Raw genomic sequence first — 15,212 nt, 5'->3', positions numbered from 1 at the left:
CTGAATCATTGCAGTGGTGGAGGGAATTGCAGGATTTAGGCCCAACGATATGGTACAACATTTGACAAGAGGGGAACCCTGAGATGGTTATGCTCCAATGACATAATGTGGGAAGGTGGGGGGGGGGGGGGGGGGCGGGGGGGAGGAGGTGTGGGAGGTTCCGTTGAAGTGAGCTGGTGGCAATGTTTCCCGTAAGATGATGCGGTGGGGGGGGGGGGGGGTGCGGTTTGACGGCAGGAATACCAACCAAAATGGACTGCCGCCCACCGGGGTGCAGACCAGCTCCATCTTCTTATTCCTGCACGAGTGTTCATCCAGGTGAGTGTTCAGTGCTCCTTCACACATTTGCCCTGAGTTGAGTGGATGGTGCAGAGGCTTCGAGGGCCTTCGACATGAGCTGTGGCTGTTTTGGTGTCCATAGTGCTGACGTTGATGTGGCTGCTTCAGCTTAGTGCTTCCTCTCTCTCTCTCTCTCTCTCTCTCTTCCCCCACCCACCCCCCGCCCCGCCCCAAACTGCTCCCACCCAAAGATGTTGACATTTGGGCCTTGATACTGGCGATGCCATTAAAGGTCAAGGGGAGGAGACTGCTTCCCTATTCAATGTATCAAATTCATTCTCGGGATTTTCTATGGTGGGATTTGAGCAGCAATGGCCATCGCAGCTTAATCTTATCCTGTTGTAACCGGAATCCACTTGCGCTCTTTCCAGCAGGAACCGTCGGGGCCAAGGAATGGAGTCCACGCTGAAGACGGGGGTTCGATTTGGCTGACTGGCTCTTTCTGTTTGCGTTGACAGGGTGCGGAGAGTGCGGAGCCTATTCTAGCGGCCATGCGTTGGGGTCTTATCCCATCCTGGTTTCGGGAGAGCGATCCCGCCAAGATGCAGTACAACACCAGCAACTGCCGCAGCGATGGGATGATGCAGAAGAAGTCATACAAGGTCCGCAATCTACCCCCACAGATTTTTAAATATTCTTTCCTGGAATGTGGCCGTCGCTGGCAGGGCCAGCATGCGTTGCCCATCCCTAGTTGCCCTTGAGTTGAGTTGCTTGCAGTGGGTATTTCCAGAGTCCACCGCCACATTGCTATGGGTCTGGAGTCACACATAGGCCAGACCGGGTATGGGTGGCAGATTTCCTTCCCTAAAGGGCATTAGTTGGGTTTTTACAACAATCCGTGACGGCTGTCAAGGTCGCAATTACTGAGATTAGCTTCATTTTCCAGATTTATGGATTGAATTTGAATTCCACCGTCTGCTGTGGTGGATTTGAATCCGCGTCGCAGTGCAGAAGGAGGCTGCTCAGCCCATTGAGTCTACATCGGCCCTTGGAAAGAGCACACTGCTCAAGCCCACGCCTCCACCCATAAGACCGTAAGACATAGGAGCAGAATTAGGCCACTCGGCCCATCGCGTCTGCTCCGCCATTCAATCATGGCTGATATTTTCTCATCCCCATTCTCCTGCTTTCTCCCCATAACCCCTGATCCCCTTATTAATCAAGAACCTATTTATCTCTGTCTTAAAGACACTCAGTGAATTGGCCTCCACAACCTCCTGCGGCAAAGAATTCCACAGATTCACCACCCTCTGGCTGAAGAAATTCCTCCTCCATCTCTGTTTTAAAGGATCGTCTCTTCAGTCTGAGATTGTGTCCTCTGGTTCTAGTTTTTCCCACAATGGAACATCCTCTCCACGTCCACTCTATCCAGGCCTCGCAGTATCCTGAACCAGTAACCCCACCTAACCTTTTTTTTGGACACTAAGGGCAATTTAAGGGCATCACCATAACCCAGTAACCCCACCCAACACTAAAGGCAATTTTTGGACACTAAGGGGCAATTTAGCATGGCCAATCCACCTAACCTGCACAACTTTAGACTGTGGGAGGAAACCGTAGCGCCCGGAGGAAACCCACGCACACACGGGAGAACGTGCAGACTCCGCACAGACTGTGACCTAAGCCGAGATCGAACCTGGGACCCCTGGCGCTGTGAAGCAACAGTGCTAACCACTCTGCTACCGTGCCGCCGACAAAGACAGTTTGTGCACAGCCGGCTCCCACAATCAGCAGTGCAATGACAACCAGATCATTTGTCATAGTGATGTTGGTTGAGGGATGAATGTTGGTCAAGACGCTGTTCCTGCTCATTTTGCATTCCACCTGAGAGGACAGTTTTTTTTTTTTCTTTCTTCATTCATGGGATGCTGGCTGGGTCTGCATTTATTGCCCATCCTGAGGGGTATTTAAGAGTCAACCACATTGTTGTGGGTCTGGAGTCACATGTAGGCCAGACCAGGTAAGGATGGCAGATTTCCTTCTCTACAGGATATTAGTGAACCAGATGGGTTTTTAACCACAATTGACACTGGTTTCATGTCAGCATTAGCAAGGGCGTCTGGATTGCTAGTCCAGTAACATTATCTCTGCACCATCATCTCCTTAAAACCATTATCATTGCCTCAGACAACTGACTATCAGGATTACATATAGCAGAGACATGGGCCACCCGATCACCCTCGTCAAACCCATCCTATCGAGAACGAGAGGAGAGGGGCACAGATTTTTTTAAAAAAATAATAATAATTAAGATTACCCAATTATTTTTTTTCCAAGTAAAAGGCAATTTCGCGTGGCCAATCCACCTGCCCTGCACATCTTTGGGTTGTGGGGGTGAGACCCACACAGACGTTGGGAGAATGCGCAAACTCCACACGGACAGTGACAAGGGGCCGAGATTGAACCCGGGTCCTTGGCGCCATGAGGCAGCTGTGCTAACCACTGTGCCGTTGTGGGGGGGGGGGGGGTGGAGAGTGTGGAGACAGGTTTAAGGTGATTGGTAAAAGGAGCAATGGAGAGGTGAGGAAAAACCTCGTGTCACAGTGGGGAGGAGGTGAAGATCTGGAATAGACTGCCCGAGAGCGTGGTGGCGGCAGATTCAGTCAGGCCGTCAGAACTGGACTATTACCTGAAAAGGAAGAACGCGGGGTTCGGGGAGAAGCCGGGCAATTGGCACTTGATAAAATCTCTCCTTCGGAGATCCCGCCCAACGGGCTGAATGGCCTGTGCAGTCACCGTGGAAACCCACCTCGAAAGCTTGAGGCAAGAGTATTGCATGTCCTGAGTTTGAAATTTTAGAAATGTGATCAAAACCTGGATGTTCTTGATCCAGGCTGCACGGCCTAAACTGCGTACACTTTAACCGTCTTTAACCTGTTCCTCAACAGGATCCTTTTGTTAAAGGACAGCGCTGCGTGGTGTTGGCTGACGGATTCTACGAGTGGCAGAGACAACACGGAGAAAAGCAACCCTACTTCATCTACTTCCCACAAACCTGTGAGAAAGAGGAGGTAAGAAAGAATCTTGCGACGTCCCAGTCCTCTGTAACCAGTTCGTAAGTGTAGCCTGTTGTCGGAAATGCAGCAGCCCGTTTGCGCATGGCAGGATCCCACGTAGAGCCTTGTGACCAGGACCAGATTGTCCCTTTTCTCTTTAATGTGGTGTGGCTGGTTGAGGGATAAAGAGCAGGTGCGGCTTCGGGAAGAACGGCTGTGGGATCCTGAGAGAGTAAATGTGTCCATCTGGCCGATTCCGGGGCCTGGCGCCGATGTGGAATTCTGTCGGAATGGGATTGGGCTCGGTTGGGAGGGCTCCGCACATCTGGGACACCCGTACCTACCCCAAGAGTGCAGCCGGGGCCGAGCACACAGTTTAAGGTGCTCGGTGGTTTGGGCCGCAAGCTAGGCCGGCAACTTGTGTCGCGCCTGTTCTCCTGTCGAGATGTAGCGTGCTCCTGCTCCTCCACTGTCCCAACGCTGCCTCTGGTCACCTTGGCAGCCCATGCCCTCTCTCCTGCCAGCCACACTGGTAAAAGGGTGGGTGGGGGGGGGGGGGGTGGAGATTCCTGAGCAGGGACTCTCGATGATAGCACCCAGTCCTGACAAGGGGAGGACTCTGGCTAGAGGAGACCTTGTTCCAGGCCCTGCACAATTGGTCGGAGATGGGCAACTCCTGAAAAGAGGCACCGAGACTGCTGTCTCTCCCCCCCCCCCCTTCCCCTCCTTTCTCTGGCCAGGTTTAGAAACGGGAGATGCATGTCATAATTGAGGCCCTTCGGTTGGTGGAAGAAACGCTGTCGCCAGTTGACTTCATAATAATAATAATAATAATAATAATAATCGCTTATTGTCACAAGTAGGCTTCAATGAAGTTACTGTGAAAAGATCCTAGTCGCCACATTCCGGCGCCTGCTCGGGGAGGCTGGTACGGGAATTGAACCCCCGCTGCTGGCCTTGTTCTGCATTACAAGCCAGCCGTTTAGCCCACTGTGCTAAACCAGCCCCTAGAGGAACAGGCTCAACGCACAGGTATTTCTGCCGGGTCTGTAGGTGGGAAAGGTGAGTGTGAAGGCACGCCCGCGCCTGACCACCCTCCCTGAGCCGGAGATTCGGCTCCGGTGCGCCCTGTGTGGTCCCATCTTCCTTTTACAAATTATTTAATTTCGCTGAGTACGTCCCCGCAATCATCAGGTTTTAACTTGAATCAGATATTTAACTTGAATCAGTTATTTAACTTGATTAAATTAATCGGCTTCTGAATGTGATTGCTCCAACGCGTTTGCAAGAGGATAATCAGAGAGTAGGAGAGAAAGATCCATGATTAGCTCAATGTATTCAATTAGCCAGAGAGTGAGGGTGAGAGGGAAGATTTTTGAAAACAGTGGATGAAGATGGTTGTTACTATTACCTGTCCGCAATTCATGTGGAAATCTAATTGACTGGTTTAAAGGTCGCCCCCTCCTCCTCCAAACTCTTCTCGTCAGCCCTGTGCTCTAATCCATGGCTGTGCTGCAGGATATAATTTATTAAATTAGGACCTACCATTTCTGCTCCCTCTTTCTGTCAAATTGATTTAGTCACCACAGAATTGACATGGTGTGGACAGTGAGCAAACTTTCTCTCTCTCTCTCTCTCGAGTAACAGAACGGGTACAATTCCGTCAGGGCTAAAGCACTATCAAGCGGTCCTTTGTTCCGAGGAGAACCCCAGCTTCTCCACTCTCTCCTTGTCGCAAAAGTTCCTCCTCCCTGGTGAATCTCTGCTGAACCCTCTCCAGGACCCCGTCTCACGTTTTTCCTAAAGTGTGGTGGTCGGAACTGGATTCCATGCTCCAGTTGTGGCCTAGCCAGGGTGTTGTAAAGATCCAGCAGAACTTCGCTGCTCAATAGCTCGATTTTGGTTTGCTCTCCTGCCTAACCTGTGCCGATTTGCCGATCGGCGGAAAGCTGACGCCTGCGTGTTTGTTGTTTCAGGCGGGTGGCGAGGAGTGGGCGGGTCGACGGCTGCTCACTATGGCCGGGCTGTTTGACAGCTGGAGACCTCCGTGTGGAGGAGAGGCGCTTTACACGTACACCGTCATCACCGTGGAGGCTTCCAAAGCCATGGACTGGATCCACGACCGGTACGTACAGGCGAGGAGCCGCTCTCGCTGAACATTCAAACCTAAAAGCGAGAAGCTGGGGGGCGGGGGGGGGGGGGAATGTTCTGTCATCTCTTTGGTGCTGTCTGCCCAAGCGCGCACAACTTCGAGTATTTTGCAACAACTATAACCCAGGGCCAGAGCAGGTAATTCTGCACAGACTAGGAACTAGCCCTGTGACCACCCCAGGCTGTCCCTTTACATGTACATTATATCTCCAATTTACCGATTGCTAATTATCTTGTATATTCTTGAATCTAAATTCATCAAAAACTCCTCTAGGCCCATTAAGCAAATAGAAAATCTTGTAACATGACGACAATTTCAAATTTGTTTCGAGGTATGAAATGCCCAGTTTGGAAAGTGACCCGATTTAAGGGTCTGGAGTCAGTTCAATGCTAACTGCGAATGCAAGTTCCTCCTCAGGCAGGTGGGGACTTAAAATCATAGAATTTACAGTGCACAAGGAGGCCATTCGGCCCATCGAGTCTGCACCGGCCCTTGGAAAGAGCCCCTACTTAAGCCCACGCCTCCGCCCTATCCCGTAACCCAGTAACATCACCTAAACTTTTTGGTTGGACACTAAGGGCAATTTAGCACGGCCTATCCACCTAACCTGCACACCTTTGGACTGTGGGCGGAAACCGGAGCACCCGGAGGAAACCCACACAGACACGGGGAGAACGTGCAGACTCCACACAGTCACCTGAGGCCGGAATTGAACCCGTTGGTGGCATAGTGGTAACGATGCTGGACGACTAATCCAGAGGTCCAAGCTAAAGCCCTGGAGGGCATGGGTTCAAACCCCACCATGGCAGCTGGTGGAATTAATATTCAGTGAATAAATCTGGAATTGAAAGCTAGTCTCTGTAATGATGACCCTGACAACGGTCATCAATTGTTGTAAAAACACACCTGGTCCAGCCGTGTCCTTAACTGGCCTACATGTGACCACGGCAGTGTGGCTGAATTTGAACTGCCCCTGAATTGGCTCAGCAAGTCACTCATCAACAACCCTACTCTTGTCTTGACGCACAGCAAGCCTTGTTTCCCTATTACCCCTGAGCTCGCCGACTTGACATTAGTTCCTGGTCAAATAACATTTTGATTTTAAAAATTTTCACCATTGTTTTCAAATCTCCCCCTGGCTCGCCCCCTCCTTATCTCTGTAAACTCCTCCAGACCCACAACCCTCCCAGATATCTGCACTCCTGTAATTCTGGCTTCTTGAGCAACCCAAATTTTTCCAATTAAGGGGCAATTTAGCGTGGCCAATCCACCTAACCAGCACATCTTTGGGTTGCGGGGGTGAAACCCACGCAGACATGGGAAGAATGTGCAAACTCCACACGGACCCAGGGCCGGGATTCGAACCCGGGGCCTCCGCGCCGCAGTCCCAGTGCTAACCACTGCGCCACATGCCGCCCTGAGCAGCCCCAATTTTAATTGCTCCATCATTGCTGGCCATGTTGACAGGGCCGCAAGCTCTGGAACTCCCTTCCTACACCTCCCAACCTCTCTACCTCCCTTCCCTCCTCATGACGCTCATTAAAACCAGTCTTTTGACCAAGCTTTAGATCATCTGACCCGATATCTCCTTATGTTTTTAAAATTTATTTGAGGGATGTGGATGTCGCTGGCTAGGCCAGTCTTCATTGCCCATCCCGAGTTGTCCTCGAAGGTGGTGGTGAGCTGCCCTCGAACCGCTGTGTAGGTACACCCACTGTGCTGCTTGGGCCGCTAATCCAGGATTTTGACCCAGCGACAGTGAAGGAATGGCGATGCATTTCCATGTCAGGATGGTGAGTGACTTGCTGGGGAACATCCAGATGGTGGAGTTCCGGATATCTGCTGCCCTTATTCTAGATGGTAATGGCCGTGGGTTTGGGAGGTGCTGCCTCAGGAGCCTTGGTGACTTCCTGCAGTGCATCTTGTAGATGCCACTGTGCGTCAGTGGTGGAGGGATTGAATCTTGAAGGGATGCCAATCAAACGGGCTGCTTTGTCCTGGATGGTGTCGAGCTTCTTGAGTGTTGTTGGAGTTGCACTCGTCCAGGCAAGTGGAGAGTATTCCATCACACTCCTGACTTGTGCCTCGTAGATGGTGGGCAGGCTTTGGGGAGTCAGGAGGTGAGTTACTCGCTGCAGGATTCTTAGCCTCTGACCTGCTCTTGTAGCCACAGTATTAATATGGCTGGTCCAGTTCAGTTTCTGATCAATGGTAAACCCAGGACATTAATAGTGGGGGATTCAGCGATGGGAATACCATTGAATGTCAAGGGGCAATGGTTAGATCCTCTCTTATTGAAGATGGTCATTGCCTGGCACTTGTGTGGCGTGCATGTGACTTGTCACTGGTCAGCCCAAGCCTGGACATTGTCCAGGTCTTGCTGCATCTGGACACGGACTGCTTCATTACCTGAGGAGTCGCGAATGGTGCTGAACATTGTGCAGTCACCCGCGAACATCCCCACTTCTGACCTTATGATGGAAGGGAGGTCATTGATGAAGTAGCTGAAGGCGGTTGGGCCTCGGACACCACCCTGAGGAACCCATGCAGTGATGTCCTGGAGCTGAGATGGTTGATCTCCAACCACCACAACCATCTTCCTTTGTGCCAGGTATGACTCCAACCAGCGGAGGCGTTTCCCCTTGATTCTCATTGAATCCGGTGGGTCAGGACAAACCCAGGGATGGTGCTAGTGGTGTCTGGGACATCGTAAGGTATGATCCTGTGAGTATGGCTTTGTCAGGCCCTTGCTTGACCGGTCTGTGAGACAGCTCTCCCAACTTTGGCACAACTCCCAGATGTTGGTAAGGACTTTACAGGGTCGACATGGCTGGGTTTGCCAGTGTAATTTCCAGTGCCTGGGTCGATGCCGGGTGGTACGTCCGGTTTAATTCCTTTTTGTTTCCTTTGAGTGTTTCGTCTGGAGACACATGAAGGCCACACCGGGTAAGGACAGCAGATTGCCTTCCCTAAGGGACATTAGTGAACCTGGTGGGGTTTTATGACAATGCTTTAATGGTTATCATTAGACTTTTAGTTCCAGATATTTTACTGAATTCAACAAATTTCATCATCTGCGTGAGATTTGAACCCAGGTCCCCAGAGCACTACTCTGGGCCTCTGGATTACTAGTAAAGCGACAATACCACCTCCTCCCTAAATGTGGCTCAGTGTCACTCTCTCTGTAACGCTCTTACGACGTACCTTGGGATGTTTCATTATATTAAAAGGGGCAAGATAAATATTTAGTTATCCTGTAGCGATGGGCAGATCAATTCCTTTGTGTTAAAGAATGATGTTGATGATGAGAGAGGTAGGCCTTTGGATAGGCAGTTAGTTTGCGGAAATCTCTCTGAGACAAATATTCGTCCAGTAAACTATTTGCCATGTTTCAGATGACATCTGTGAGCTGGCCCATAGCTGAAGCTAGGATCGTGCCATGAGGGACTACTTTATTCCCTTCTGCTGAAGGCTCTGTCAAGTGGTCATATTTGTCAGCCTAGATGCCCAATACCATCTGGCTATTCAACTATTAAAGACAAAAACAACGATATTCATTTAATAATAATAATAATTTAGTGCCTTCAATGTAATAAAATATCCCCCTACCCACTCTTTTTCTCTTTCCCCCCCCCCCCCCCGCCGCTCCAATAAATTATATATTGGAAAGCTCATAATTGTGCAAGCATTTTATGACTACATTATCTTTTTATTCTAATATTTGTCAGTAATATTACAAATTTTGATTACTTGTTTTATTTGAATTGTCATCACAATTAGGCACACGCTTCCATTATATTTTTCAAAGAAACAATATCTATATATCGATCTCTCGTTTCCCCCACCTGCCCGCCCTCTTCCTCCCCGCCGCTCTCTCCCTCCTCCCCCATTTCCCCCGGCAGAATGCCAGCCATCCTGGATGGAGAGGAGGCCGTGCGGATGTGGTTGGACTATGGCGAGATTCCGGCCATGGAGGCTGTTAAATTGATTCGCCCGACGGAATCCATTGCTCTTCACCCAGTCTCCACCGTGGTGAATAATTCCCGGAACGACTTCCTCGAATGCATCAAACCCATCGAGCTGGGAGTTAAAAAGGTTGGGGTTTTATTTATTTGTTTTGCAAACAGTTAATGTGTAAATTAATGACCGATGTGGTGGTGGGGGGGACACCTGGATGGTTGCGGGTTTATTTTGGGAGTCAGTTTTGCTTTGTTCTCGCACCACCCCCCCCCCCCCAAGCGGATTGAGCTTTCCTACGGCCCACCGTTAGCAGCCACTCTCCATCCGTGACTCCGCATGGGGTGCTGCCTATTCGACTGTAGACTGAATCACAGAGCCAATTCTCATCCTCGCATTCCAATGAGCCCCTCTCTTTCCCCCCCCCTCCCACCCCCTGCTGCCAATCACCTAACAGCACGGAGCGAGGATCGGCTTTGTAACCTTCCTCCTCCCGAATGGATGTTATTCATATTTAATCTTTAACGCTTATTCTCAATGGGATGTGGCCGTCGCTGGGCTGGGCCAGCAACTGTTGCCCATCTTGAATGGCCCTTGACCGGAGTGGCTCGCTGGACCAGTTCGGAAGGGGAGGTCAAGAGTCAACCACAGGAGGGTGGTGCAGTGGGTTTAGCCCTGCAGCCTCACGGCGCCGAGGTCCCAGGTTCGATCCCGGCTCTGGGTCACTGTCCGTATGGAGTTTGCACATTCTCCCCGTGTCTGCGTGGGTTTCGCCCCCACAACCCAAAGACGCGCAGGGTAGGTGGATTGGCCGCGCTAAATTGCCCATTAATTGAATTGGGTACTCTAAATTTTTTTTTTAAGGAGTCAACCACATTGCTGTGGGTCTGGAGTCACGTGTAGGCCAGACCGGATAAGGACGGCAGATTTCCTTCCCTCAAGGACGCGAGTGAACCAGATGGTTCCCGTTCCAGATTTTATTTACTGAATTTAAATTTCACCAGCCGCCAGGGTGACTGGCACAGTCCATGAAAGACTGGGCAGATGCCCACCATCCGCCCAGTCTTTCGTAGGCTGCTGTGCCTGTCAGGGCCCAGCAAAGTGAACCCTGCCTGGCACCTGTACCCGTAGAGCAATTCTTCCAGGACAATTTCAGTGTGTGGGTTGCCCGGGCGAATCAGTGAGCTGAAGGCTGGCCTTTGATTGCTGGGCTGAAATCCAGATCAGTGCTGGACCGGCGGGGTGAGGATCGCGCAGCAACGGTGAAAGGTTTTCCTAGTGGTGAGTTTGTCAGTTCCTCGTGCTCCGGGCCCCGGATTCGCAGCGTTACCGGGAGGGGGCGGCAGAATGACGGCCGTGAGCAGTGGCGGCTGAGTGGGTGTCCTGGCGATGAGGGATATTTCTGGGGGGGAGTAGAGGCAGCTTTGCAGACACCCCCTTCCCCCCAGACATTGTTCTGTCGGGGGGTGTTCTGGCAAGAGGGAAGTGATTGTGTTCAAGGAGGGTGCAGCATGGGTTCGATGCACTCGTGGATTTTGCAACAAACTTCCAGAGTTGGCAAACAGACAGGACTTTGTTGCTGTTAATTTGGTTCTGGGCCCAGAGATGAAAGGGGAGTGTGGTTACCCTGTGCTGCTAGACAGGGATTCCCTGTTGGTGCCTGTCTGTCGCAATCAAAGAGAGGAAGACACGTGTGTATGTTAGCAAGTGGCTCACAGAATCGATACGGCTCAGGAGGAGGCCATTCAGCCCATCGTGTCTGCACCAGCTCTCCAAACGAGCAGTGTGACTGAGAGCCATTCCCCTGCCTCTTCCCCGCACATTGTCTCTATTCAAATAATCATTTACCGCCCTCCCCAATGCCTCGCTTGACCCTGCCTCCACCACGTTTCCAAGCCGTGCATTTCAGACCCAAACTACTCACTGTGACAAAAAGTTACATTTGCTTTTACAAAACCCCGTAAGTCTCTCCCCTCCCGTTCGCAATCCTTTAATGAGCAGGAACGGTTACGCCCCATCTACTCTGTCCCCCTCGCTGTCTCTCCCCCCTCCCCCTCGCTGTCTCTCCCCCTCCCCCTCGCTGTCTCTCCCCCCTCCCCCTCGCTGTCTCTCCCCCCCTCCCCCTCGCTGTCTCTCCCCCCCTCCCCCTCGCTGTCTCTCCCCCCTCCCCCTCGCTGTCTCTCCCCCCTCCCCCTCGCTGTCCTCTCCCCCCTCCCCCTCGCTGTCTCTCCCCCCTCCCCCTCGCTGTCTCTCCCCCCTCCCCCTCGCTGTCTCTCCCCCCTCCCCCTCGCTGTCTCTCCCCCCTCCCCCTCGCTGTCTCTCCCCCCTCCCCCTCGCTGTCTCTCCCACCCTCCCCCTCGCTGTCTCTCCCCCCTCCCCCTCGCTGTCTCTCCCCCCTCCCCCTCGCTGTCTCTCCCCCCTCCCCCTCGCTGTCTCTCCCCCCTCCCCCTCGCTGTCTCTCCCCCCCCCTCTCCCCCCCCCTCGCTGTCTCTCCCCCCTCCCCCTCGCTGTCTCTCCCCCCTCCCCCTCGCTGTCTCTCCCCCCTCCCCCTCGCTGTCTCTCCCCCCTCCCCCTCGCTGTCTCTCCCCCCTCCCCCTCGCTGTCTCTCCCCCCTCCCCCTCGCTGTCTCTCCCCCCTCCCCCTCGCTGTCTCTCCCCCCCTCCCCCTCGCTGTCTCTCCCCCCTCCCCCTCGCTGTCTCTCCCCCCTCCCCCTCGCTGTCTCTCCCCCCTCCCCCTCGCTGTCTCTCCCCCCTCCCCCTCGCTGTCTCTCCCCCCTCCCCCTCGCTGTCTCTCCCCCCTCCCCCTCGCTGTCTCTCCCCCCTCCCCCTCGCTGTCTCTCCCCCCTCCCCCTCGCTGTCTCTCCCCCCTCCCCCTCGCTGTCTCTCCCCCCTCCCCCTCGCTGTCTCTCCCCCCTCCCCCTCGCTGTCTCTCCCCCCTCCCCCTCGCTGTCTCTCCCCCCTCCCCCTCGCTGTCTCTCCCCCCTCCCCCTCGCTGTCTCTCCCCCCTCCCCCTCGCTGTCTCTCCCCCCTCCCCCTCGCTGTCTCTCCCCCCTCCCCCTCGCTGTCCTCTCCCCCCTCCCCCTCGCTGTCTCTCCCCCCCTCCCCCTCGCTGTCTCTCCCCCCCTCCCCCTCGCTGTCTCTCCCCCCTCCCCCTCGCTGTCTCTCCCCCCTCCCCCTCGCTGTCTCTCCCCCCTTCTCCCCCCCTCCCCCTCGCTGTCTCTCCCCCCTCCCCCTCGCTGTCTCTCCCCCCTCCCCCCTCGCTGTCTCTCCCCCCTCCCCCTCGCTGTCTCTCCCCCCCTCCCCCCTCGCTGTCTCTCCCCCCTCCCCCTCGCTGTCCTCTCCCCCCTCCCCCTCGCTGTCTCTCCCCCCCTCCCCCTCGCTGTCTCTCCCCCCTCCCCCTCGCTGTCTCTCCCCCCTCCCCCTCGCTGTCTCTCCCCCCCTCCCCCTCGCTGTCTCTCTCCCCCCTCCCCCTCGCTGTCTCTCCCCCCCTCCCCCCTCGCTGTCTCTCCCCCCCTCCCCCTCGCTGTCTCTCCCCCCTCCCCCTCGCTGTCTCTCCCCCCTCCCCCTCGCTGTCTCTCCCCCCCTCCCCCTCGCTGTCTCTCCCCCCTCCCCCTCGCTGTCTCTCCCCCCTCCCCCTCGCTGTCTCTCCCCCCTCCCCCTCGCTGTCTCTCCCCCCTCCCCCTCGCTGTCTCTCCCCTCCCCCCTCCCCCCTCGCTGGTCCTCTCCCCCCCTCCCCCTCGCTGTCTCTCCCCCCTCCCCCTCGCTGTCTCTCCCCCCCTCCCCCTCGCTGTCTCTCCCCCCTCCCCCTCGCTGTCTCTCCCCCCTCCCCCTCGCTGTCTCTCCCCCCTCCCCCTCGCTGTCTCTCCCCCCTCCCCCTCGCTGTCTCCTCCCCCCTCCCCCTCGCTGTCTCTCCCCCTCCCCCTCGCTGTCTCTCCCCCCTCCCCCTCGCTGTCTCTCCCCCCTCCCCCTCGCTGTCTCTCCCCCCTCCCCCTCGCTGTCTCTCCCCCCTCCCCCTCGCTGTCTCTCCCCCCCTCCCCCTCGCTGTCTCTCCCCCCTCCCCCTCGCTGTCTCTCCCCCCTCCCCCTCGCTGTCTCTCCCCCCCCTCCCCCTCGCTGTCTCTCCCCCCTCCCCCTCGCTGTCTCTCCCCCCTCCCCCCTCGCTGTCTCTCCCCCCTCCCCCTCGCTGTCTCTCCCCCCCTCCCCCTCGCTGTCTCTCCCCCCTCCCCCTCGCTGTCTCTCCCCCCCTCCCCCTCGCTGTCTCTCCCCCCTCCCCCTCGGCTGTCTCTCCCCCCTCCCCCTCGCTGTCTCTCCCCCCTCCCCCTCGCTGTCTCTCCCCCCTCCCCCTCGCTGTCTCTCCCCCCTCCCCCTCGCTGTCTCTCCCCCTCCCCCTCGCTGTCTCTCCCCCCCTCCCCCTCGCTGTCTCTCCCCCCTCCCCCTCGCTGTCTCTCCCCCCTCCCCCTCGCTGTCTCTCCCCCCTCCCCCTCGCTGTCTCTCCCCCCTCCCCTCGCTGTCTCTCCCCCCTCCCCCCTCGATGTCTCTCCCCCCTCCCCCTCGCTGTCTCTCCCCCCTCCCCCTCGCTGTCTCTCCCCCCCTCCCCCCTCGCTGTCTCTCCCCCCCCCTTCCCCCCCTCGCTGTCTCTCCCCCCTCCCCCTCGCTGTCTCTCCCCCCTCCCCCTCGCTGTCTCTCCCCCCCTCCCCCTCGCTGTCTCTCCCCCCTCCCCCTCGCTGTCTCTCCCCCCTCCCCCTCGCTGTCTCTCCCCCCTCCCCCCTCGCTGTCTCTCCCCCCTCCCCTCGCTGTCTCTCCCCCCTCCCCCTCGCTGTCTCTCCCCCCTCCCCCTCGCTGTCTCTCCCCCCTCCCCCTCGCTGTCTCTCCCCCCTCCCCCTCGCTGTCTCTCCCCCCTCCCCCTCGCTGTCTCTCCCCCCTCCCCCCTCGCTGTCTCTCCCCCCTCCCCCCTCGCTGTCTCTCCCCCCTCCCCCTCGCTGTCTCTCCCCCCTCCCCCTCGCTGTCTCTCCCCCCTCCCCCTCGCTGTCTCTCCCCCCTCCCCCTCGCTGTCTCTCCCCCCTCCCCCTCGCTGTCTCTCCCCCCTCCCCCTCGCTGTCTCTCCCCCCTCCCCCTCGCTGTCTCTCCCCCCTCCCCCTCGCTGTCTCTCCCCCCTCCCCCTCGCTGTCTCTCCCCCCCTCCCCCTCGCTGTCTCTCCCCCCTCCCCCCTCGCTGTCTCTCCCCCCTCCCCCTCGCTGTCTCTCCCCCCCCTTCCCCCCTCGCTGTCTCTCCCCCCTCCCCCTCGCTGTCTCTCCCCCCCTCCCCCTCGCTGTCTCTCCCCCCCTCCCCCTCGCTGTCTCTCCCCCCCTCCCCCTCGCTGTCTCTCCCCCCTCCCCCTCGCTGTCTCTCCCCCCTCCCCCTCGCTGTCTCTCCCCCTCCCCCTCGCTGTCTCTCCCCCCTCCCCCTCGCTGTCTCTCCCCCCCTCCCCCCTCGCTGTCTCTCCCCCCTCCCCCTCGCTGTCTCTCCCCCCTCCCCCTCGCTGTCTCTCCCCCCTCCCCCTCGCTGTCTCTCCCCCCTCCCCCTCGCTGTCTCTCCCCCCCTCCCCCTCGCTGTCTCTCCCCCCTCCCCCTCGCTGTCCTACTCCCCCCTCCTCCCCCCCTCGCTGTCTCTCCTCCCCCCCTCCCCCCTCGCTGTCTCTCCCCCCTCCCCCTCGCTGTCTCTCCCCCCTCCCCCTCGCTGTCTCTCCCCCTCCCCCTCGCTGTCTCTCCCCCCTCCCCCTCGCTGTCTCTCC

General features: G+C 56.8%; 1 protein-coding gene across 6 annotated transcripts in view; it reads left to right on the top strand.

Moving 5' to 3' along the window:
- The window catches only part of hmces (5-hydroxymethylcytosine binding, ES cell specific), a 49,051-nt gene that overhangs the window by 6,705 nt on the left and 27,134 nt on the right, over window positions 1–15,212 (top strand). For all 6 annotated transcript variants that reach the window (XM_072473032.1, XM_072473033.1, XM_072473035.1 and 3 more), the window contains 4 exons: window positions 798–941; window positions 3,228–3,350; window positions 5,312–5,460; window positions 9,390–9,582. In XM_072473032.1, the coding sequence (XP_072329133.1) occupies window positions 798–941; window positions 3,228–3,350; window positions 5,312–5,460; window positions 9,390–9,582 (609 nt within the window). The remainder of the gene's footprint in view (window positions 1–797; window positions 942–3,227; window positions 3,351–5,311; window positions 5,461–9,389; window positions 9,583–15,212) is intronic.

The sequence above is a fragment of the Scyliorhinus torazame genome, chromosome 13 (genome assembly GCF_047496885.1).
Source record: "Scyliorhinus torazame isolate Kashiwa2021f chromosome 13, sScyTor2.1, whole genome shotgun sequence".
Taxonomy (NCBI): Eukaryota; Metazoa; Chordata; class Chondrichthyes; order Carcharhiniformes; family Scyliorhinidae; genus Scyliorhinus; species Scyliorhinus torazame.
This window is presented reverse-complemented; position numbering and strand designations above follow the sequence as displayed.